General features: G+C 44.9%; 1 protein-coding gene across 1 annotated transcript in view; it reads left to right on the top strand.

Annotated features, from left to right (window-relative positions):
* Micalcl (MICAL C-terminal like) overlaps window positions 1–23,932 on the top strand; it is a 53,801-nt gene extending 29,869 nt beyond the window's left edge. The window contains exons 8-11 of the mRNA XM_035442287.1: window positions 2,030–2,123; window positions 13,400–13,499; window positions 17,531–17,604; window positions 20,171–23,932. Coding sequence (XP_035298178.1) covers window positions 2,030–2,123; window positions 13,400–13,499; window positions 17,531–17,604; window positions 20,171–20,355 — 453 coding nt within the window. The 3' untranslated portion in view covers window positions 20,356–23,932. The remainder of the gene's footprint in view (window positions 1–2,029; window positions 2,124–13,399; window positions 13,500–17,530; window positions 17,605–20,170) is intronic.
* Window positions 23,933–24,751: the final 819 nt, after the last annotated feature.

The raw sequence follows: 24,751 nt of genomic DNA, 5'->3' as shown, positions 1-24,751 counted from the left end.
CCTAGTCCTGAAGAACAGCTGGGCTTTAGTATATAAGTACTTAGAACAATCATGCCTGTTAATCCATGTAGCATTCTATTACTCTCACCACTGCGTCCTTTATATGGCCATGTAGTCTTGTGCACTAGTCAACTTTCTATTACTGTAACAAAATTCCCAAGGCAACTAATTTTAAAAGAGGAAAGTTTTGTTTGGATTTATAGGTCAGTCCTTCTAGTCCATGGTCAGTTGGCACCATTGCTTTGGGCTTGTGGGGAGGCAGCATATCATGGCAGGGAGTATAGATAGAATGGAGACAACTGTTTACTTCATGGCTCCAAAAGCAGAGACAGTCAGAGAGAAGAGTTCCTCGTATCCCCTTCAAGGGCACACTCCCCATGATGTGGCTTCTTTCTGTGAGGCCCTGCCTTCTAAAGGTTTCACTGCCTGTGGTAGTGTCCTTGACTGGGACATGGGCCCTTGGAGAATAAGCACTGTGTTTACCTGCTTGGGCTTCCACAGCCACAGACTACAGCCTGGGTGGCTCAAACAACAAATATTTCTTTTCTGGAGGCTGAAAAACCAAGATCAAGGCACATCAGGCTGGGAGTCCTGCCAAGGCCTCTGTTCCTGGCTAAAAGACAGCACCGTCCTACTGCATCCTCACAGAATCTTTTTGAAGTGTGAGGAGAGGGGATGGGGAGAGGGGAGAGAAATAGCTTCCAGTAATCATACAGGTAGGAGCCCCATTAGATCAGGGCTCCACCCCTATAATCTCAATGGTCTCCTAAAACACCTTGTGTCTAATATAGTCACCCTGGGAGGTAGGGTCTCAACCTACAAATTTAGAGACAATTCATTTTATTCCAGAACAACTTCATAGCTGTAACTGCACAACAGTCAGCTATAAAGTCACTAAATGTCCACCTTCCTTAGCCATCCTGTGCCTTACCTGCAAGAAGAGATCGCTTTATCAAGACACAACCCTCTTTCAAAAGCAGCAGAGAAGAGGGCACATGAAATTGCAAGCAGTTAGCAGCAGAATCCCCGTCTAATTTTTATGTTTCCAGCTTAAATATTCACAGCTCTGGCAAGAGGAGCCAGGTGGCAGCTCATGTCACCATTTGGATCTCTTGGTGCTGGGGATGCCTTGACCATTGCACCTATGATTCCAGGGGATATTTAGAAGGATGTTATGGTGAACGAGAAGTGGACAGATGCACCACTTGCCCAGGCGGTTCATGGTTTCTTTACTGTTCCTGTTCAGCTGTGTGTAAGGACTGCCCTACCTCCTGGTATCCCAGTGCTTGAAAGCAGGGAAAGTTGATGGAAATGAACAAGGCTTACAAAAAAAAATTACCTTGTTCAACTTTCCTTCCTAAGAGACTCCATGAAAGTAGCAGCTAGTAAGGAAAGTAAACACGCCCACCCAAACCCAAGTATAACCTCAAACTTAGCAAGTGCTCAGGGGTCCACGGAATGTGGGTTGTGAACCTTATGGGTTCAGCACCTGGCGCTCCACCTTCATAACTGGATGATAACAGATCCACGGGCACTTCCGGTATGGCAGCACCTTGGGCCACAACCAGGTGTAAGGCAAGGACAGGTGCCCTTTGTAGCTAAGATGGGATGAAGGATGACCCCCCCAAAAAAGAGAACCGATCCCCAGGAGCAGCTCTTTTTCAGGAGGTGTCAGCTGCTCCTTCCTGCAAAACAGAATCTGAGTGCTCCTAGCTTGTGCTGAGGAGACAGTCCTTGCCATTGAGCCCATGGTCACAGTCCAGGACTCATGAGGATCCCCTGGCCAACCCAGGAGCCTCTCCCAGGACTCCAGTGTGGTGGACCTTGCCAAAGGCCATGTCAATTACACATGTACAGATGCTGTGCTCTGTTCTCATCCTAAGGACAAAAGCAACACGGTCCAGACCTGGGGAGCTCCACAATCTCTGCCGAGTGAATGGAAGCAATGACAATACTGGTGACAGCTAGTAGCAGGCTCAGCCCTCTCTTGTGCTCCCACATATCATGACATGCACTCTTGGTCTTGCAGGCCATCCAGAGACAGCTAGAGGAGGTGGAAGAGAGGCAGAGGACGTTGGAGATCCAGGGCGTGAAGCTGGAGAAGGTGCTAAGAGGAGAAGCAGGTACAGTTGGTGGGCCCACAGCCGTGGGTATAGGTCTGGATCTAAGAGAGTCTGAGACTGACACTGGCCTTGCATGTGGGGGAGGACAAAGAGCACTCATCCCCTTCAAGGGACAGGTCAACACAGGCATATGGTGCTTAACCTTATGCTTTTATTTTTATTTATTTATTTTTATTTTATGCATATGGATATTTTTCCTGCATGCATGTCTGTGCACCATTGAGTGTAATGTCCACAGAGGCCAGAAGAGGGCCTCAGATTCCAGGGAACTGGAATTACAGATGGTTGTTAGCTGCCACATGGGTGCTGGGAATGGAACTCTTGTTCTCTGGAAGAGCAGCAAGTGCTCTGAATGGATGAGCCAGCTCTCTGGCCCCATGCCTCACACTTTAACCATGAAGCTGCTGGTTTGATCTGAAATTCCTCTGGACATCCTCTGTAGCTTTCTCTCTGCATGAATAACCTTTAAAATTCACAAGAAAACTCCAGGAGGAATATCTGAGTGTTCAAGCGATGCTGGTTAAGAAGTAAAGCCCAGAGTTCAAATCTTGCTTTCTGGGGGTGGCTCAATGGATAAAGAGCATGCTGTGCAAGTGTGAGGACCTGAGTTCAAATCCCTAACACCATTTAAAATGTGAACACAGTATCACATGTCTATAATCCTAGTTCTGGAGGGGCTAAGGGAGGATGATGCCAAGGACAAAAAAAAAACAAAAAGAACAAAAAAAAAAAAAAAAAAAAAAAAAAAAAACGAGCTCTTGGTTCAGTGAAAGGTCTCATCTCAAAAAATAAACTGGAAATTGACCAAGGAAGAGGCACACCATCAACTTCTGTCTCCACATGCATGAGCACATAGGTACATAAGCACACCACACACACACACACACACACACACACACACACACACACACACACACTTTTCAAAAGAGCCTTGACCCAGGGCTTACAATGGAGCCGAAGCCTGAACACAATGTGCTCCTTTCTTATTAGATCACACCATGGATTTCCTTGTGCAAAGAGCCTGCAGTTACAGAAACCTGAGTCTGGTCCCCAGAACTCACCAGGTATGGTGGCTCACACTTGTTATCTCAGACCTAGGGAATTGGAGACAAAACAGATCCCCGGGGAATCCCTGACCAGCCAGCCAGGCCTAACTGACGATCTCCAGGTTCAAAAAGCAAGGTGGACAGCACCTGAGGAATGAGGTCCAAAACTGAATTCTGGCCATACACACACACACACACACACACACACACACACACACACACACACACACACACGGTATTCCCTCTCATAGGCATGAACTCTGTATTTAAATTTGTTTCTCTTCATGCAGAATGAACAGTGGAGGTATGTAACTCAGCTGGTGTAGTGCTTGCCTAGTGTGGTTCATGAGGTTGGGGGTTTTACTCCTAGCACTACAAACAAAAACATATCACCTGTTTTGGCTGGACACAGTCCTGGGAAAATCACTCCCTTAACCTCTCAGATTCCTTAGCTGAAAAGTGAGCTAGTACTGGGCCATTTTAAGAATTCAGGCATCTACTACCAATGTCTCTCCTACATGGAGATAGTCCACAAACACTACCCATATTCTACAAAACATTGCAGTCCACACAGACACTTTCAAGGAAACACCCAGCTCTGCGATCTTTCTTGACAGAAACTTAAATTACAGACCCTGGATGTTTAAATCCTGCTCTGAGCATCCTCCCCAGTCCCCAACAGTGGGGAGGAAAAAGCTATTTGGAGCCAGACCTAAAGAAATGTGGTCGGCTATTGGTGTTGTCAAAGGTGAATCAGGCCAGCCCAAAGATGGATTCTCTTCATTCCCTTTCTACTCTCAGTAAACGAATTACCTGTTAGGTTTCTCAGCCTTTTCTCTTTTGATGTCCATGTGAGGCTGACAGATGGAAATCAACAAGGGGCTAGGGACAAAAAAAGAGTCAAGTCACAGAGAGTGGCCTCAGAGGGAACCAAGTGGAATCTTGGCAAACTGCGCCATCAAAATGAAGACGTGCATTTGTGCAACAGTCCTATATCTCTGTGGTTCCATAGTCTATGTAGTCCCTTGAAGAGATTGCCCTGCCGCTTAGCAAATGACCGATGCTTATTGGGTTAAGTTGTATTTGAGCTGGCCTCTGCTGCTCCCATTCAAGAGATTTAATGAGAATTATTTAATAGGTATTATTAGGATAATTAGACAATGATCACAGCTAGGCAATAATATTGAGCTATCAAGGTTGTGAATAACCAAATTTAGAGGCAGGCCTGCAAACAAGGAGTGGGCTGCGACAGTTAGGCGAGGCCCCTCTATAATGACTGGGGACAGCCTGAAAGGGTCTTTTGTGCCTGGGAGTTATTCATTAGGCCCATTGAATTAGAGGACTGTGCAGGGGTGCGGGGTAGAGGGTGCAGACCAAGGGCCTTGACGTCTGAGTGAAATGAGCTCTTCATTGTCCCGACAACAATTCTGGCTTTCTTTTAATTTTTTTCCCCAACAGTCAGAAATGAGCTCCCCCAACCCCAGCAGAGGGTCCCCCCCTCCCAATTTGTTCAGGAAAAGGAAACAAAGTGAAGCAGAGAGACAACCATCAACCCCAAATGATAAACCAAGACACACAGGATATCTGTGAATGTGGTGGGTATCTTTGGCAAAGGCAGCAGAGAACCCCATGGTCCCCTGTGACTATGTCACCAATGGAGCAGGACACTCAGTGACCTGGACCCCCTGAGTCCCACCTCCTTGCATGAACAGCCAGACCTGGCACTGTCAGCTACTTAGACTTGCCTAGTTGAGACACTAGAGAATGTTAGGATTATGTCATGTTAAGTGGTAGGATCACGGTATGCCCTCGAAAGAAACTACCACTCAGCTTAAGTTGTAGGGCAGAGCCTGAACTTTCTTTCCATGTCTGGAGACAGGAGAAATCAAATGCAAAAGAAGAAAAGTTTCAAAGGATGTAGGTTTATTTTGAGGGAAGGTGGGAGAGCAAGATCCTTCCCTCACATACCCTTGCTCACTTCAGGCAGCTGCCTGTCCACATTGGCCTTCTCTCCTTTGGTGGAGCCTCACAATTTCTCCTTCACAAGGATGGCAAAGGCAATGTAGATGTTGGAGGCTACCAGCAGAGGGCAGAAGCAATACATTATGAATGTTTAATGGCCAGCCCAGCTAGGAAGAGAAGTAGTTTGACTGCTACCCTGTGGTTTTCACCTTGTCTGCTGCTGAGGAACCCAAGGAATGCTAATTTCCTCCCTCATGTGACAGTGAGGGGTTCTGGATAGAGCACAGGAATGAATCTGGTATTCTTGAATGAATCTTGACTTCACCAGCATTGTGAAGTTACTGCTCTGTCAAATTTTCCCATGTGTAAAATGGGACTGATAAACCTTCCTCTTAGGGATGGTAGAGACAGATGAAAGAGGAAATGATAAGGCAGGGTAGGGGGATGGATCAGTTCCACGCAAACCTGAGGAACCAAGTTCAATCCCCATACCTGTGATAGAAAGCTTAGTATGGCATCCCAATCCCAATGCTGGGGAGGTGGAGGCAAGAGAATCCTGGGGCTTACTGATCAGTCAGTTCAGCCAGATCATTGAGTCCCAAGTCTCAGTGAAAGACCCTGTTTTTAAAGGAAGGTGGGAGAGAGGTTGAGGAAGATGCTTTATGTCAACCTCTGGCCTTCACAAATGCACAGAGCAGGAGAGACAGAGAGGAAGAGACACACAGAGAGAATAAATGAGATCATTTTAGTAAAGTACTTGATAAATGGGGCTGTGTCACATCTTAGGACGTCAAAGGGATGGATTCTTGTCTTTCCTTTTAAGCCCCCCCTTATAAAACCCAGCAAGGGGGCTGATTTTCCCTTATCTCAGCTCATTTGTTTATCCATTCCTTCAATTCTAACTCTCTTCTCTAGACAGAAGTTAAGCTGCTTTCCACAGACATGTATATTACATGAGTTTCACATGCTTGCCCATACAGGCTCATGCCTGTAATCCTCTCAGCAGGCTGAGGCAAGAGGATGAGAAGTTCAAGGCCAGCCTGAGCTACATGTTGAGCCTGTCTCACAGAGAAGGAGGAAGAGAAGGAGGAAAAAAAAAGAGGAGGAACATAATTTCAATGTAGATTGTGAAAATTTGTATTTCATTGACATATAAATATCATGTGTATGCCTGGGGGCACATGTCATGGCACACAGAGGGCAACTTGCAGGAGTTGGTTCTCTCCTTCCACCATATCTATTCTTAGGACCAAACTGTTGTCAGGCTTGGGGCAAGGGCTGTATCACCAGTTAGCCAGTTTTTTGGTTTTTGTTTGTTTGTTTGTTTGTTTGGGGTGTGTGTGTGTGGGGGGGGGTAGGTGTGGTGTGTTGCTGGGTACCAAACTGCTAGTGCTCTTACCCACTGAGTCAACTCTGCAGTCCCCAGTGTATATTCTCACTGTCACTCTCAGCACAACAGCAACTAAGTGAAAACAGTTCAAAGAAGAAGACAAAGCCTGTGGCAGGGAGGAGTGCCTGTTTGACTGTCGGCCATTGTTTCAGGATGAACTCTGGGGATTGGATGGCCTTAACATGATCTCTATAACTTTCTTTTCTGAATGGAAAAGCAGTGAGTTGAGGTTAGCCCCTTGGCTGCCAATCCATGTGGCTGGTTTCTGTGCTTCCACACACAGCAGGGCAGGGGAGGAAGGAGATCTCTCCATGATTGTCTAGTACAGGTGAACTATAAAAATGGAGCCAAAGGTAATGTTAACCCTGTATTTAAATATGATGTCAGAAAAGAACTGGACTCCTACAGAGCTCTCCAGGAGTTACTCAGGTCTGAGGTTACTGAAGCAAGGAGTTTGCCTCATTTCCCCCAAATGTGTAGAAGCCATTGCTGAAGTTCAATGTTTCCAAGGATGGGGCTTGTGATTCATTGCACAGCAAACAGAAGGAGCAGCAGCATGGTGGTACAAGATATCTGTCCCCAAGTCCCAGGGTATGACACAATAGGTTCAGATTAGCACATCAAAGCTAGTGCTACAGCTAGGGAGCCCAGGATAAAGAACACAGCAGGCTTTATACCAAGCAGTGGATGAGTGGGTTGTGCAGTCAGTGCAGCGTGAGCTTCTGAGCTACACACCAATCTTCTTCTAGTGTAGTCACAGGAGAAGCTCAGGTTTAAGACATATAAGCCTCATGCTTTGCACACTTGGCAAAGACACACGCAGGTGTGCTCACAGTCCAAGAAGACAGCCACACTCACAGATATCAGTAACCATCTGTTACATGTCCACTTCTGTTCCCAGCTTCATTGGCTACCCTGAAGACATGGGTGTGTCCAATTTACAGTTCATGGTCTATACGAGCCCAAGGACAGCTGGGAACACAGGCAAGCACACATCATGCACCTGCTTAAAAGGCTGTGAGGTTGATTGGTTGGTTGATTTGTAACTCACGTGTGTAGTTCTCCTCCAGTGTGAACTTTGTAAAGGACAACATCCTGTCACAATATCAAAAGGTTGGTCACTGATCTTTTTTTTCCGGACTGTGCTGATAAACTAGAGGTAATCTTCCTAAGTTGATTGTTTAAAATAAAACCAAGAAGTGTCGGACCGTGGTAGCACTTTAATCCCAGCACTCAGGAGGCAGAGGCAGGTGAATCACTGTGAGTTCAAGGACAGCCTGGTCTACAGAGCTAGTTCCAGGACAGCCAGGGCTAAACAGAGAAACCCTGTCTCAAAAAAAAAAAAAAAAAAAAAAAAAAAAAAAAAACAGAAGAAAAAGATCAGGGCAGACAAAGATAGGACTGATGTTCAAAAGATAAAATAACCCAATGGACATGAATCCAACTGAAAAATCAGACAAGTGTGATTTTATAACCACCAAACTGAAAATTAAGGAAAGCCTTATTATGTTTTCAATAAAAGGAGCAAAAATCATCTGAAAAACCTTAATACCCATGACTCAGTGAGATTTTTCAGAGGTCCAAACACTTGCCACCAAGTTTTGTTTAGTTCTGACAACCTGAATTTTGTCCCCAGGACCCACATGGTGGAAGGAGAGAATTGGCATCCACCAATTGTCCTCTGACATTCAAAGTGTGCATGCATATGCACACACACAATAGTAAATTAGTAAATTTAATAAGTCAATAGCTACCTAGGATTAGAAAGAATCTTTCAGAAATAGAACTTATTCCCAAAAGTGTACAGAAAACACCTCTGGGTCATCATTGTTATCTGTAAGGATCTGTGGGAGACCCTTCTAAGCTCTGGGACCTTCTGTGAAGCAGCCAGTGTGAACTGAGCCATGAGCTGATGAGAAGTCAGAGGACGTGGGTTGGCTTGTAGCATAATTGAGAAAGCACTTGCTTAGCATGTACGAGGCCAAAATAAACAAAATAAAATAAACAAAAGCAGAGAACAAAAGGAAGAGCTATAGCCAGTCTGAGGAAGGCACACCACAAAGTGCATGGAGGGTTCCACTACAGGTGCTTTAATGCCAGCAAGCTGTCCTGTGCATTACCAAAATTGCAGTGAACACCAAATTAGGACTCCTCACAGATTCTAAGGAGGCAGAAAAAAATATATCTAAAGAATTACTTCTGAGCCAGACAGCAAACAAGACTCCATGGGCTTAGAAAACAACACACAAATACACAGTCAGGCAGCACCTGGAAAGGAAAATGGACAAAACCAGCATGGCTTTAAAGGACAGATTGTACATTTGTTCCATTATTTTCCATCCAGAAAACAAACAAACTACTGAACACTGTATGCCAGTCACCCCAGGTAAGCAAGGACTAGGGTGCACCAGGTTCGGTCACTTGAACTTGATATGGAGAGTCATTGAGTTTCAGTAGAGACTAGCATAATTTGCTTTGTGTTTTTGAGAGCACTCTTGGGCAAAACCGAGTCAATATAAATGATCAACAAAAAGTTGGTTTGTATGGAGCTTTAGGTGTATCGTGGTGGTGGTGGTTTTTTGTTTTGTGGTTGAGGGGTTTTTTTGTTGTTGGTTTTGTTTTTTGTTTGTTTTTGTTGTTGTTGGTTTTTTGTTGTTGTTGTTGTTTTTTGGTTAATTGATTGGTTGGTTAGTTTTTTGAGACAAAAATCCCATGTACCCCAGACTGGCCTTGAACTCCTGACCCTCTTGCTTCCACCTCCCAAGAGCTGGGGTGCTACCCTGCCCAGCCATGGAGTGTTGATTTCACCATGACAATTGGAATCCTGCCATTGTGTCAAAGAAGAACCATAGCAAGAGTTCAGGAGCAAATAACCTTGACAGTAGACCCAAGCAGAGAGGATAAGGGGAAGGGTTAGATAATTGCAGTGTCCCAGTCATGGCCAGAAGCCACCTTGCCTTCTGGCCACAGCCCTCTAGCTGAAGCCTGGCCCTAGGTAAGGAGTCACAGCCCTGTGATGGAAGGTATTTGAGTGTAACAGCAGCAGCCACTGGAACAATGGGAGGGCCTGGGTAGGCACCAGACACTCACATCTTTGTAGACAATCCATTGAATGAGTATTAGTAAGGTGGTGGTGGTTTCAAGTTGTTAGAAGACAAAGTTTGTTTGTGTTTTTTGTTTTGTGTTTTACAACCTAGTTGAGTTTTAAAGATTAATAGAAACTAACCCTTCTGCAGCTAGGCAAGGGAAGGATGACTGAGAAGTATTGCAAGGGGGGCAATTCACTGAAGGGTCACTATGTACAAAGCACTGTGCTGAACATTTCCCACGTATCATTTCATTTAACATCCTTCACCAACTTATGAGGTAGCACTATCTGCAGCATCCTTATTTCAGAACATGGGAAAGACCAAGGTAGAAAGATGTGAGGTGACTTGAATGTCACAGGCCTGATTGACCCAGAAGTCCATGCTCTGTCCATTCTGCTATACCTACAGTGAAAGGCAATGCTTTCTGAACTTCACAGGACCCACGAGGACAGCATATGATAGGAGACAATCAGTAAGTGGAACTGTAGACATGTACTCCAGTACACCATTGTAATTAAGAAAGCAAGATCCCTCTGTATTTGAGTCTTTTTTTTTATTGTTTGTTTGTTTGGTTTGGTTTTTTTTGAGACAGGGTTTCCCTGTGTAGCTTTGGAGCCTATCCTGGCACTCGCTCTAGAGACCAGGCTGGCCACGAACTCACAGAGATTGGCTTGCCTCTGCCTCCCGAGTGCTGGAATTAAAGGTGTGTGCCACCAACACCCGGCTTTGTATTTGAGTCTTTGAGAGGGTAGGTTCCCTGGTATCTTAGTTACACTTCTGTTGCTGTTATAAAATAGCCTGACAAAATAAGCTTAAGGGTTTATATTTTCATGGGGTTTGAGTACACCATGGTGGGGAAGGCATGATGGTGGGAAAGGGGTGATGGTAGGTCAAGGAAGGTATGGTGGCAGGAGCAAGCCTGGCTGGTCACATCGCATCTACATTCAGGAAGCAGGGAGTGAACAGGAAGTGGAGCCAGGCTGTAAAGCCTCAAGGCCTGATCCACTTCCTCCAGTGAGACTTGACCTCCTAAAGGTTCCACAACCTCTCAGCTAGGGACCACGTGTTCAGCTACATGAGCCTATGAGGGACATTTTATGTTCAAGCTACAATACCTGTAAGCTTTTCAAGAGGCTATATTTACAGTTTCCCCAAAGGGACTTTGTCAAAGAGCAGAAGGCTTTAAAAAACGGAACCAGAGCTGGGTGTTGGTGGTGCACGCCTTTAATCCCAGCACTCAGGAGGCAGAGGCAGGCAGATCTCTGTGAGTTCGAGGCCAGCCTGGTCTCCAGAGTCAGTGCCAGGATAGGCTCCAAAGCTACACAGAGAAACCCTGTCTCGAAACCCCCCCCCCAAAAAAAGGAACCAGAGCCAATAAAATCACCAACTATTCTACTGATAAAGGAAAATTAAGTGGCTCAGTTCATCTTGTGTTTGTTCCATGTGTGGCAGGGGAAGTCACTGTGACACATAGGAAGTCTGTTGTGAGCAAGGTATTCAGAAGGACACATAAGATGGAAGCAAGGACATGTTATCCAGGTTACTGATCTAACTAGATGGTGCAGACCCATGTCATCCAGGGTACCGATCTAACTAGATGGTGCAGACCCATGTCATCCAGGGTACCGATCTAACTAGATGGTGCAGACCCATGTCATCCAGGGTACCAATCTAATTAGATGGTGCAGACCTATGTCATCCAGGGTACCAATATAACTAGATGGTGCAGACCCATGTAGCAGAGCATCTGAATTTGAAAAGAAAAGCAAAAGATTCTCTACAGACAGCAAAATAGTGCTTTAAAGCTGTTTCTTTTGGATTGCGGACAAGGAAGGGGAAGCCCAGAGCTGGTGGCAGATGGTGTCGTGTTAGACGATAAGGAGAAGCAGCATTTGCAACTCGCAGCTTTTCTGTTTTCTCTATCGTGGAAAATGATTCCTAATATAGAAACATTAAACAAACATCTAGAAGAAATTGACTCTGGGTAGATGATAAAATGAAGAGCTTTGAATTTAGATTTTTTTTTAAGAATTTACTATTTTTAAATTGTGTGTGTCTGTGTGTGTATTGTGTGATATGTGTGTGTTGTGTGTGTCTGTGTGTGTCTTGTATGTATCTGTGTTGTGTGGTGTGTGATGTGTGTATGTAGTATAGTGTGTGGTGGTGTGGTGCACCACTAAAAAGGGTTAATTGTGCATAATGCTCTTCCAGAAGACAGGAGTTCAGTTCTCAATACCCACATCAGGAGATTTACATCTACTTATAATTCCAACTACAGGGCATCTGAATTCCTCTTTTGGACTCCAAAGACACCTACACTCACATGTTTTCACTCACATAGAGACATTTTTTAAAAAAGAAAAAAGAAATGTGTCAGCTGGGTTAAATTGTCAAGAGATTTCCCTATAACAGAAAAAAACAAACAAGTTGGTATTTAATTCATTTTAGTTAGTTAATTGGTTAGTTAGTTTTTTGAGACAGGGTCTTGCTACATAGTCCAGACTGGCCTGGACTACTAGGTAGCTCAGGTTGGCTTTGAATTCATGGCAATCTTCCTGCGTGGGCCTCCCAAGTGCTGGGATATCAAATGTGTCCCTCCACACTCAGCTTAACAAGATGGTATTTAATAAGATATATGCAATCTTGAGCTGGGTTAAGAAAAGGACTCTCTACCTAAACAAAACATGGAACATCATTGCACCATCACTATGGTGCAAAGTCAGAGTTCCTTTGTGAATTAATATGAAGTCCAATGACCAGGGCTGTTAAAATCAATGTCTGTAACTCCAGATCACAAGGCAAAGGCGTGAGAGTCTCCCCCACCTCCCCTATATTTCCAGAGGGTTACTTTGTTGAGTTTTGAGTCAGTCTGATCACAAAGATTATCAGACACTACTGTTTATAGATACACTGAACTCTCTCCAACTTGAGATAGGGAACATAACTTATCACTCTATCCCTGACTTTGGTAAAAGCCAAATAAACAAAATTCTTTTTGCAACCTTGAATTAAGGGCTGGAGAGAGGGCTCAGTGATTAAGAGCACTAGCTGCTCTTCCAGAGGACCCAGGCTTGGTCCCCAGAACCATATGGCAGTTCTGGTTACTGTCTGTAACACCAGTTCCTGGGGAAACTGTTGTCCTCTTCTGACCTCAGTGGCAGCAGGCATGCACATGATGTACAATTATGTCTCTGTTTAATAAAGGGGAATATCTATGCTGTAAAAAATATAGGAATACAAATTTATCTCCCATGAGACTCAATTCTAATTGTAATTTTTTCATCATTTGGCTTTTCTTCAGGAGAAAAAAAATCAAAATGTCCATCGCCTTCCTGTGGTCAAATGTGGTGTGAGCATCCCTGGCCTGGGAAGGGACCACACACCACCTGGGCACTCTGTATGAGTTTGATTTACAGAGGGGTGATGGGATGAGAAAAGGTCACTAGCAGGCAGCTAGGGCTTCTCTGATGCAGAACCGCACGTCAGTTTTATGGACATACAAGTAGGCAGGAGATGAGTCCTTTGTAGTAGGACATTAGTCATCACAGGCATGTGACCTTAGAATTGAAGTAATCATGTCCTCCAGGCCCAAGAGGACTCCCCCAGAGGAGGCACAGGTGGGTTTCATTTGTGATGCCCATGACCTTGATGTATCCACAGGGTGCCAGGAGCTGCTTCCTGCCGAGCCCTGCTTGCCACAAACATGGCCTGCTAAAGTGGCTCGGAAGCAGTTTGATCATGGGGCGAGAAATGCCAATCTAACCTATTTGTCATTGATTTCTTAAGCAGATTCAGGGACACAGGACGAAGCCCAGCTTTTGCAGGAATGGTTTAAGCTGGTTCTGGAGAAGAATAAATTAATGCGATATGAGTCGGAGCTACTGATCATGTAAGTAAGGCAACACAGATAACAGTGAGTGCTAACAGCCTGGTACCAGGAGCGGGTGGCTCACCGTCCTTGGCTGGAGTCCCAGGGTTTTTCTTCTTTGTGCATACGGAACAGTGATTGAGGCAAATTGGTGTTTTGTGTCTTGCATATCATGCTGGCATTAGTGGAAAGACTCTTTAGTGGCCCGAGATCTCTTCTGAGTTTTTAGAAGCAGGTAAGGAGCTAGCAAGCAGCCAGCCAGCCCATTCCTGGTCCCCAGTCACACACCATCAGTGGGGAAGCTGTGTTTGGCCTGTATGTGAACCATGGGAAATCTGCCTGACCACTTCCTGGCAGCTTTAATGAAAGAAGGGCTGACCACAGGCTGTCTGGGATCTGTCTGTGTGTCTTCTTAGACAAAGGGCTGGTGGCCTGGTCAGATGATCAAACACACAATCCTGAAACAGACAAAGGATGCTGTACCTGCCAGCATTCCGGACAGAGAGAAAACAGTACTGAGAGTAAACCACTAAGCTCCAGAACTCCGTAGGAGTTTTCATTTATATGTTGGTTTTACTTTTACTCCAACGCTGAGTGGTCGTCTGGGGAGCTTTAGAGAGAGGGTCCACTCTTCCCTGCCCAGGTTAGGAACCAGGCAAGAAATAGGTGACTAATTAGCTGAGGATGAAAACCCAGGCTGGCTTGCTAATTAGCTTTTTAGGGCTCCTGACAAACTATTAACAAGAAGACGATGACTCACAACTACAGAAACGTTTTCCCCAGTCTGGAAGGCAGAAGTCCACATGAAGGTGCCAAGGGAGCCTCATTCTCCCAGACACTCTCAGGGATGCCTCCTTGCCTCTTCCACTTCTTATGGCTCCAGGTATTCTTTGGTAGTGGCTGTGTCACTCCATCTCCACATGGCATTCTCTGTGTGTCTGTGTTACCTCCTCTGTCTCTTTGAAAGTCTCACTGGGCTGAGGGCTCGCTGATAGAATCTAGAATTTAGCCATCTCAAGGTCCCTAACCATGTCTGCAAAGACCCCTTGTAAAGTAACATCACAGTCACTATTTCCAGAACTTAGGATGTGGACATGTCTTCTGAATGGGTTGAATAACCCATATGACACTTAGCCAAACCTAACAATTGGATATATCTACCTCATGAAAAAAGGAAGTGGACCTACTTGATCCTTAGGGGAAAGGCTTTATCCTAGACCTTAGGTTTCAAGGGTGGAGAGGGAGGCGATATCTCCAGAGGCTACTTATGCAAAGGCCAGGAAGATGTGTTTGATTGTCACATGTGGGGCTCCAACTAAAGGCTAGTGAATACAGGCCAAGGATGCTAAGCTTTCTTCCTATAATACACAGAGCAGCCCCTCCTCCCACCCACAAGAAGCCAGCAGCCTAAAGCTAGCAAAGCCTAGGGGACTTGAAAACAAACACATGCTTGTTGAAGATAGACTGAGCCTGGGAGAGAAGGATAAGCTAGGTGAACATGCTTTATCTATTTTTCCAAAATCTACCTGAGAATTAGGATGGGAGGGGTTGGAGGAGGAGGCCAGGAGTTACACTCACTACTCTCCATCTGCATGGAATGGAAAAGGGGGGATCCTCTCTAGTAATCATTTGCTTCTTCTGGACTTTTTTTTTTTTTTTTTTTTGTTGATGAGTATAATGAGCCTCAGAGGAATTAAATAATGTGTGTCTATATCTGCCTTATATGCAGCCATATGGTCTGCATTGGAGTTAGATCTGAATCATAAAGTCCTTTCAACAGAAATTTATCAAAAACATCTTTGTACTGGGAACTCAGCTGGTTTCTATAGAAATAGGCCATAGCCAGGCGTGGTAGTGAAAGGCAAGAACCCCAGCACTTCACAAGTTGAAGGGGCAGGGCAGAGAAGTGACCACATGGCAGTAAGAAAATCCATCAAGAGTTTCATGAATGGGCTGGAGGGATGGGTCAGCGGTTAAGAGCACTGGCTGCTCTTCCAGAGGTCCTGAGTTCAATTCCCAGCAACCACATGGTGGCTCACAACCACCTATAATGAGGTCTGGTGCCCTCTTCTGGTGTGCAGACATACATGTAGGCAGAACACTGTATATAATTAATAAGTAAATAAATAAATAAATCTTTAAAAAAAAAGTTTCATGAAGGATGCAAGAGTCTGTCTTGGGGAGAAGGGAGACCACCTGAGGCTGCAGGCCAGAGCCAGAAGCAAGCTTCACTAGACAGGACTGGCCAAGGACTTTCTCCTCCATAAGAGGTCAAATAGGACAACCAGGGTATGTGCACTGGACAGAGGCATGTTGGAGGTTTTGGTTGGAGGATGAACAAGGAGTGATGTCTTAGATTTGCATGTCAGGTCAGACCCTTTGGGAAGACGGAATGAGTGGTATGTAAGATTACATGAGGATGACACCTGTGAAGGATAAAGAGAAAGAAGACAAGGTAGTTGTAGAGTCTTGGGCCCCTACTGCAGTTCTGATGCCTTATAAAAACACAGGACAGAGACTTGGCAGGAGGAGTCCTGGTGTGAATAGCTCTGAGTCTCTACCGAGGCAGACATCAGAGTGGAGACAGCCCATCAGAGAGCTCCATGTTTAGAAGGACTTGCCAGGTCTCACACCTCTATGATGCTTAGTCATTGGCTGGGAGCCACCCAGAAATAACAGGTCTTCAACGTGGCATTGAAGGTGATCCTATAGAAGCCTCCTTGTCATTAAGCTTCTCTCAGAGACTCTCTGAGAGCTGTCACCACCTCTGAGCTCTACCTCTGAGCTCCTGCAGAGGGTCCAGTTGTCATTAATAAGGTGGGACTTCAGCCCAGACAACATTTTTTAAAGATGTATTTATTTGTGATGTATACAGTGTTCTGCCTGCATGTATGCCTGTAGGCCAGAAGAGAGCACCAGATCTCATTACAGATGGTTGTGAGCCACCACGTGGTTGCTGGGAATTGAACTCAGGACCTTTGGAAGGGCAGGCAGTGCTCTTAACAGCTGAGCCATCTCTCCAGCCCCCAACTTTAGAAGTAAAAGTAGTAGTAGGGCTGGAGATGTAGCTCAACTGTTAAGAGTGCTTGCCTAGGGTGCAGAAAGCCCTGGGTTCAATCCCCAGCACTACTGGGGTAGTGGCACACATGTGTAATACCAGCAGTGTACACAGGGTGGGTAGAAGGGGTGGCAGGGAGAGCAGAGATTCAGGGTGACATAGCAAGTTTGAGGCCAGCCTGCAGTACATGAAACCCTTACTCAAAAACAAAGAAAAAAATAAATATGAAAACTAATGGCAGCGATGAGGTAGAATAAAGTGACTCAACACTGTCACAGCCACTCATGCAACTATAGGTCGGGTCTGGAAGGAGAATGTCCTTATAGGAGAAGCTGAAGGGCCCAATCTCAATCCTTGGTCTTCTCTTTGTGGTCCTGGAGCAGTGGCCCTCACCCGCTAGTCTTTGTGAGGGTGCATATGCTGCTGTGCCCTTCAACCCTTGGGGGCCATTTAGCACTTCTCCCCTCAACCCTTTTCTTTCTCTACAGTCTTTTCTTGAGGATCATGTAACTCTGACTATCACCTCTTGGCATCACCACATCTGTCTAGGTCCTTGTCTCTCTGGTGAATTCCAGAGTGGCATTTAGGAGTCCAACCAATAATGCATGGGCCAGCATCTGGGGAGCTACACAACGAGGAATGCCTGAGACATCGCCAGGCTCTGAAAAGTCAAGTCCTCAGTTGTCTGTCAAAGAGAACTCAGCTCCACGCCCTGCTCTGCTGGTCCCCACAGAGGCAAGCCCTAAAGAACAGTGTGGTGATCTCCAGCATCACCCCCTCCAGCTGTCTCATCATCTCTCAAATCCAGCACCTCTCAGTCATCTTTCTAGGCACCTCTAGCGGTCCCAGCAGTAGCAATGCCTTCTATTTAGAGATATTAGAAGATGTCAGTTTTAATGGGGAAAAAGACTGTGCCAGCCACTGTCCATGAGTAACTCTACTCCCATTTCCACATATTCCCTTATTGATGGTTGGAACATATTCTTGTACTCAGGGCCCAAGAACTAGAATTAGAAGATCAGCAGAGCAGACTGGAGCAGAAACTACGACAGAAAATGCTCAAGGATGGTGAGTATGGGGCACATTTGGGGGTCCCTGCTGAAGACACACACACCCCAGGACATTTGAGCAAGGCACCCTACAGATATGAGTGAAGACCCCATCCCACCTGTGCGGCCACCAGTTTGAGAAACAGAGCACAAAGCCAGCCTGTTCCTTGACCTCCCCTGAAGCCCAGGAGGTCTCAGTTGGTGTTATTCCCTTGTGAGGGCTACATCTCCTTCATCCCATGTGTTGATAGGAATAAAGCAATTTATTTAATTTTTAAATGCATTTTCATTAAGGTGGAGTCTTGTGTAGTCCAAACTGGCCTTGAACACCTGGTCTTCTTGACTCTGTATATTCATGACTTTTCTCACAGCTGTGACCAAATACCTGAAGAGGTTTGTTTTGTCTCACATTTTGAGGGAGCAAGGTCCCTCACAGCTGGAAGGATGATAACTGGTGGGTCTATGGTGGGAGGAGCATGCAGCATCTGTCTGCTCTTAGCAGAGCAGGAAGCAGAATTGGGACAGAAAGCAGGGCAAGACTATAAATCTCATCCCTCTCCCATCAATGACCCAGTTCCTCCAGTGAGGCCCCACCTCCCAAAAGATCAGAAAATCTTCCAAAGCAATGCCACCAGGTAGGGTCCAAGTGTTGAACACACGAGCCTGTGGGGGAGATTTTCCTATTAAAACCATATCACTCAGCCTCTCACCTGCTAGGTTTCTGGGTATGTGCCACCATGCCTGGCAAGCACAGTGGTGTCCTATTTACTTAGCTATCCTTTCACTTAGCAAATATTTATGGAAAAGGTAGTACAGGTTCGGCACATGGCAAAAACCAGCCCCTCCCCATTGTGATCTCAACGGGGACATCAATAGCCAGATCAGTTATCACAGAACATGAGGACCATAAAAGTTGTTGGGAGCCACAGAGAAGCCAGACCTGGCTCTGCTGGGCACTAGAAATGGTAGTAAGGATAATTACTGGTGGCATGGGCTGGGACTGTGACAGGGGCACTGTGCGTGAGACAAATGTCCCACAATGCTTTATGAATTCATTGGCTCCAGCCATAAGAGTCTCACTCTGAGGTGTGTTTGTGGGATTGTGGGCCTGGTCTATGATGACTTTCTTACACTGGCATCTTACAGGTTTTCTAGATCTCATAGAGCCAGCTTTATCCCAGCCTCACTGGGTTACCTGGTACTGAGAATCATCATTTTTGGTTAACTATTTTATTCCCATTTTAAGATTTGAAAACCAAGTCTCAGGGAAGAGAAATATTGAGCTCAAGGTGAGAGTTAGGCTCCAGTTTAGCAGGAGATCACAAACTCATGTCCCACCCATGGAAGTAATTTACAAGCTCCTCTCTCTCTCTCTCTCTCTCTCTCTCTCTCTCTCTCTCTCTCTCTCTAATTCAAGGTCTCCCTCTGTAGCTGCCTTAAATTGCAGCCTTCCCCAATCTCCCAAGTACTGGAATCACAGACAAGCACCATATACCCAGCCCAGACTATTTCTTTCTTTTTAGAAAACTACACTTTTATTTATCCATGGGGGGTGGGGCATGCCACAGCACATTTGTGGAGGTCAGAGGACAATTTGTGAGAGTTTGTTCTCTCCTTCCACTATGTGGGTCCTAGGAATTGAATCCGGGTCATTAGACTTAATAGCAAGTACCTTCATCTCCTGAGCCATTTCTGTTTCTAAGAAACCCTATAGGACTGCACTATATAGCATTATTAAGAAAGGTATGCAAGGCAGCCATGGTAGGGCGTGCCTGTAACCCCAGCAGCAAAGAACAAGAGGGACCTTGCCTAGAACAAGGTGGAACCCAAGAACCAACTCCTGAAAGTTGTCCTTAGACCTCCACACACATGCCATGGTGGTGCATGCCTATAATTCCAGTACTTTAAAGGTGGAAGCAGGAGAATCAGGATTTCAAGACCAGTCTCAGCTAAAAACAAGTTTGACGCCAGTCTGGGATAGAGAAAATGGTGCACACAGACACACTTAATGTTTAAAACAAAACAAAAATACAATTTATCATTATATACAAATGGCAGAAGTGTTGCTCTCATTGATGTAGGGGCCCCTGATGCGGGCACTTTGGTTTGCTGTGGCTCAGATGTGATTAGGAAAGCGTTCTGTTTGGTGTTTTCCTTGGAGGGGAAAGAGGTTTGAGGCTCGACAGGGTATGGCTGCATTAGTTCTCTTTCTCTCAGATGCCTCTTCCCCACCACACACTCATTTACACACATATGCACAAACACATGCACACACGAATGCACACACACAGAGGAATGCACACACATGAATCCACATGCGTGCATGTGCACGCGAGCATACACACACACACACACACACACACACACACACACACACACACACACACACGAATGCACACATGTGAAATCTGAGCTGACTCCAGCACAGAGCATTCACCTTTCTCCTCTGTGGCTTTAAGGGCAGCTCCCCAGCGTTAAATTCACTTCCTTGTAATCAAGCCCAGAACAATTGTGAACTCCCATGCTAAGAATTCCCCTGGACCCAATCTTACGGGAGCATTGTTTTTTCTTCTTCCTTTCTTTAGAGGGCCAGAAAGATGAGAATGATCTAAAGGAGGAGAAAGAAATATTCAAGGAGATGATGCAGGTGATTGAGCAAAGAAACAAGCTTGTGGATTCCCTAGAGGAACAGCGTGTCAAAGAAAGAACCCAAGACCAACACTTTGAAAACTTCGTTCTCTCCAAAGGCTGTCAGCTCAGCAGGACTTGAGGTGCCCTCCCCCCACACTGAAGCCAGGGAGCCAAGAACACCACACTTTCTCACCCAGGAACTTACTGCTTAAAAAAAAGAAAGAAAGAAAGAAAATTAAATGCCTCTCTATGAGCTCCATATGGTAGTTCACATCTGTAATCCCTGCTGAAGAAAGCTGAGGCAGGAGGATTTCTGTGAGTTCCAGGCCATCCTGTGTTACACAAGGAAACCCTGTCTCAAAAAAACCAAACATCTCTTGTAGGTCTTATATCTGTTATGGCTTCCCAAGATTTTTCCCAAAGTCTTTCTTGAAAAAATGACAAAGGCCCTTGAACTTGGCAGTTCACACAGCTAGTCCTGAGAGTGCAGGTGATCTTGGCAGACGACCAGCATTGTTTGCTCCCTGGAAAGTCACACAGGCTTGACCTCCCAGCTGCCTTTGTCATTTTTCTTTATAATTCATTGAGTTACATGTTTTTAAGACTTTTAAGAAATGCCTTTTCATTAATACGCCCATATTTGTCTTTTTTGCATGGCTGACCAGTTTCCAAATGTCAGGACACAGCAGCAGCAGTTTAAAGATTAGCTTAATATTTAAATTGTGTTTCCAGAGAAAGCAGAGAAAGCCTGAGATTACTGATTAAATAAAGCCAATAACTCATATAGCAGGTGTTAATTCAATCCAGGGTGAATTTAATTTACCAGGTATATTTATAAGCCTTAATATAATATACATAAGCAATGAGAGTTAATTTTAAAAAAAGAAGAAGAAAGGAAATAAAACTTTAAGTTCATGCCAGCAGGATTCTTTGGTTTTCACCAAATCTGCTACCTTTAAAGCCTCTTGTTCCCACAATGCTCTGCTTCTAGCCCATAATAAGTGCTTTTAGAAAATGAGCGGTTTTACAGTGCTTTTTGAGGGAGCTTTGGTGATGGCAGAAAGGGAAGCTTTCATTTGTTGATAAAACACTGGTAAGCTGACACTGCTACAAAAAACAAAACAAAACAAAACAAACAAACAAAAAAAAAAAAACACTGCGGTACCAGGGGAGGCGGCTTTTCTATGGTCACCTACGGTCATCTTAAGTGCATGACCTCTTTGAAACAAAGACAAAACCACTTCTGACTTCCAGGTAGAACTGAGGGCAGCGCCCACGCTTATTGAACTCCAAATTGAGTCATGAGTGTGTGTGTGTGTGTGTGTGTGTGTGTGTGTGTGTGTGTGTGTGTGTATGGGGTGGGGAGAGACCTTTGAAATTTGCAAAAAAAAAAAAAAATGTTTGTGGATGGAGTGGCCATGTCAACATGTTGTTGGGCTTCCTTGAATATTTGGACAATGCAAACAGGGACAAAAGAAGACAAGAGTTAGAGTGTTGATGTGTTTGCCATAAGATATTGTTCTCTTTTTATGGATTTAACCTGCTAGTGATGAAAGACACTGAAGGACTCTTGGGTGTGTATCTGGCCACTCATAGCCATGAGTATTTAAATGTTTCTTTAGACAAAGGTGCTTTGTAGCTGTTGGCTGCAACTGGTGACTGGAGTTTTCTCAATCTAAGTTGGCTCATTAATTACTTCCATCTGAGAAGGTGTCTGTGTGGTACAACCTGGCTGGGGACAAGCCACATCTAGATGCATATAGATGTCCCCAGTCAGTCAGTGTTTGGGGGAGTAGTTAAGTGCAACCCTCTATGGGACATTGAAGTCCAACAGTTGCCTTTACTCCCTCAGTTTCTCCTTTCTTTTTTCTGTTTTATTTTTATTTTCTAGAATCAAGTCTCCCAGTGTATTCAGTTCTAATACTAGGGAACAGTGGGAGCATTTTCCTATCTACCTACTAACCTACAAATGCTTCCAATTTTAACTATTTATTTTTATTTATTTGCATATTTAGTGGACATGGGTCTTGTGATTCCCCATCATTCTGATTCGTCTAGGCTATCATTTGGGGAGGACCTTTCAAAGCAAAGATATTACCATAACATAATGTGGAGAAGTTTGTTTGAGGCAGTGATTTGCATAGTAATAAAGATGTATGGAGATCTCCAAAATAATATTTTTAGCCATGCATAGTGGTGCATACCTTTAATTCCAGCATTCAGGAGGCAGAGGCAGGTGGAACTCTTTGAGTTCAAAGACAGCCTGATTTACATAATGAGTCCCATGTCAGCCAAGGTGATATAGTCGGCCTTTTCTCAAAAAATATTTTTCAGCCCCCAGGCATTGAGAAGAATATTGGATACAAATGAGCTCATTTTGAGAAAAAGATGTGTGACTCCAGTTTTCATTTCCAGTCAGATGAAAGCACACTGTCTGATATCTGCATGTGTTTAACAGAGGATTTGAGTTAGGGTACCTAGGGTGTCATTGTGAAAAAGAATTGGCACATCTCTTAACTAGTTATATTAAAAGGGATTCTCTCAAAATGGGCAAGAGAGAAGGAAATCTTGGTCATACTTGGGTTATTATACTGTGGTTTCTGGGCTACTTAAAGGGGTTTGATTCCTTTCAATGGAGAATGTTCTAGACTCTCAAGATGCACAAGGCACATCTTGAAGACAGTTTCTCTGTGTAATGGAGCAGGAATGGAAAAGGATTTGGCCCTGCTCTACAGAAGAGCCCCAGGGTAGAAAGTCAAGAAGAAACTGAGATCAAGATTCAGCCTTGGGTCATATTTCACAGCCAGCCTCCCACGGTGTCAAAATCAAGCCAAACAGGTTTTGATAGTCACAAGCTCAGAATTTTATCCATGCTGGATCAAGACTTGTTCTTAAGTGTGGTCTCTCCAACTGTCCATCTATTGATCTACTCATTCAGCCTTCTCTGAGTGCTGATGGGGTGCTGGGTGCTAGGCTACGCAAAAGAGATTTGTTCTCTTCTTCATTTCCAGAGATACACAGGTCAGGAACTCACTGCCATCCCCAAAGACAAGCATAAAGAGCAAAATCAGCTTCTCTCCCTGATGCTTCTCTCTCTGACTACTGTAGACTGGCAATAAAAATCAGTTCCTGTTGCTAAAACTGTGAAAAATCCTATCAGGTTGTACCATTTCATTTAGACCTTCTTGTTGGCAGCATCCGGCTGCTTGGAATCAATCAATGGCGAGCTGCAGCATGTTAATTACCACTGAGAAAGGAAGTGGCAGGTGATGCCAACTCTGATGAGCTGCGATGCAACTGATTTTTTTTTTTTGTGCTGGGGAGCGGGGGCAAATGACAATTCAGTGATGTCTCTCTTCCCAGGCAGCAGATTGATAGGCTTCTCCTTCCAAACTGAGAATGGCAGCGTGCCCCACCCAGGTGGCTGATCAGAGAAACCACCTCAGCTGGGCAGAGGTGGCAGGGGCAGCTGGCGCCATCGCACAAATAGAGAAAGTGGCGGTTGATGGATGTGGGCAAGATCCAATGTGGGAACTGATTGTCCTCGGAAGGTTCATGTGGGGCAAAGTCTCCTATTTCACCTCACCTCACTGCTGACAAGCTTGTAAAAGATTAATCTGCTGCAACAATTGGTAGCTATTCATGTTGATGGAAACGTGTTATATGTGCATGGCTCTAAATACTGAAATGAACCCTCAAATAAATGGTTTTGTGTCTCGGGAATCAAAACATATTCATGTGGGCTTGCCTGGCCCCTCGGAGGGCAGCGTTCATTTCATCTCTTTATTCCTGGTGAAAGAACCTGTACAAAGCCTTGATTTCGTACAGGAGTCTGGAAATTAGCATGGGACCTCTCATTACACTAGGCACCTGGAAGGATTTACCTGGATTCCAGTGGGAGAGGTGGAGAGAGCTTGGCTCAGGTGTGTTCTCTCAACAAAGAAAGGTATTTTCAATGCCATCATAGGGGAGGGACAAGGCCATTCTTACCCAACCTGCCAGGTCCTCTCATTTTCTTGCCTGGAGAAGGCTGGTTTTGAATTCCAATTATTCACCAGGTACACACCCTTGTGCACAGAGCTGGCTGCTTTCTTCCGTTCACAATCTTTAAAGATCAAGTTTGTTTTGCCTTCATTCTTAACCTCAGCACATGTAAATGTATAGAATGTAAATTATAATGCACCTAGATGGCCACATAGGGACATTAAGCAGTCAGTCTTGGGAGCATTCCCCATTCCATTCAATCCCCCTGCATCATGAGAAAGCTCTGATCCACAGTTGCAAAAGGGATCTGCTTTTCTCATTGGTTGTCAATGGGAAATGTTCGTAGTCATCAGTGCTTTGTAGGTCTGACCTATGAGGTGAAGAGACAGGGACAGCCACCTTGGAAAAGCTTGACTGGTGTTGTTTGGGAATCTTCTGGAGCTCAGCTGCCTTCTCAGTGGTCCTGAGTGGCAGACAGACTCAGCCTTTCTACATCTGTTAGCTGCAGACCACCATCCCAAGCCTTCTTCCAGCTCATTTCTGCAGAATAG

The sequence above is a fragment of the Cricetulus griseus genome, chromosome 3 (genome assembly GCF_003668045.3).
Source record: "Cricetulus griseus strain 17A/GY chromosome 3, alternate assembly CriGri-PICRH-1.0, whole genome shotgun sequence".
NCBI lineage: Eukaryota > Metazoa > Chordata > Mammalia > Rodentia > Cricetidae > Cricetulus > Cricetulus griseus.
The sequence above is the reverse complement of the archived record's forward strand: the minus strand, read 5'-3'. Positions and strand labels throughout refer to the sequence as shown.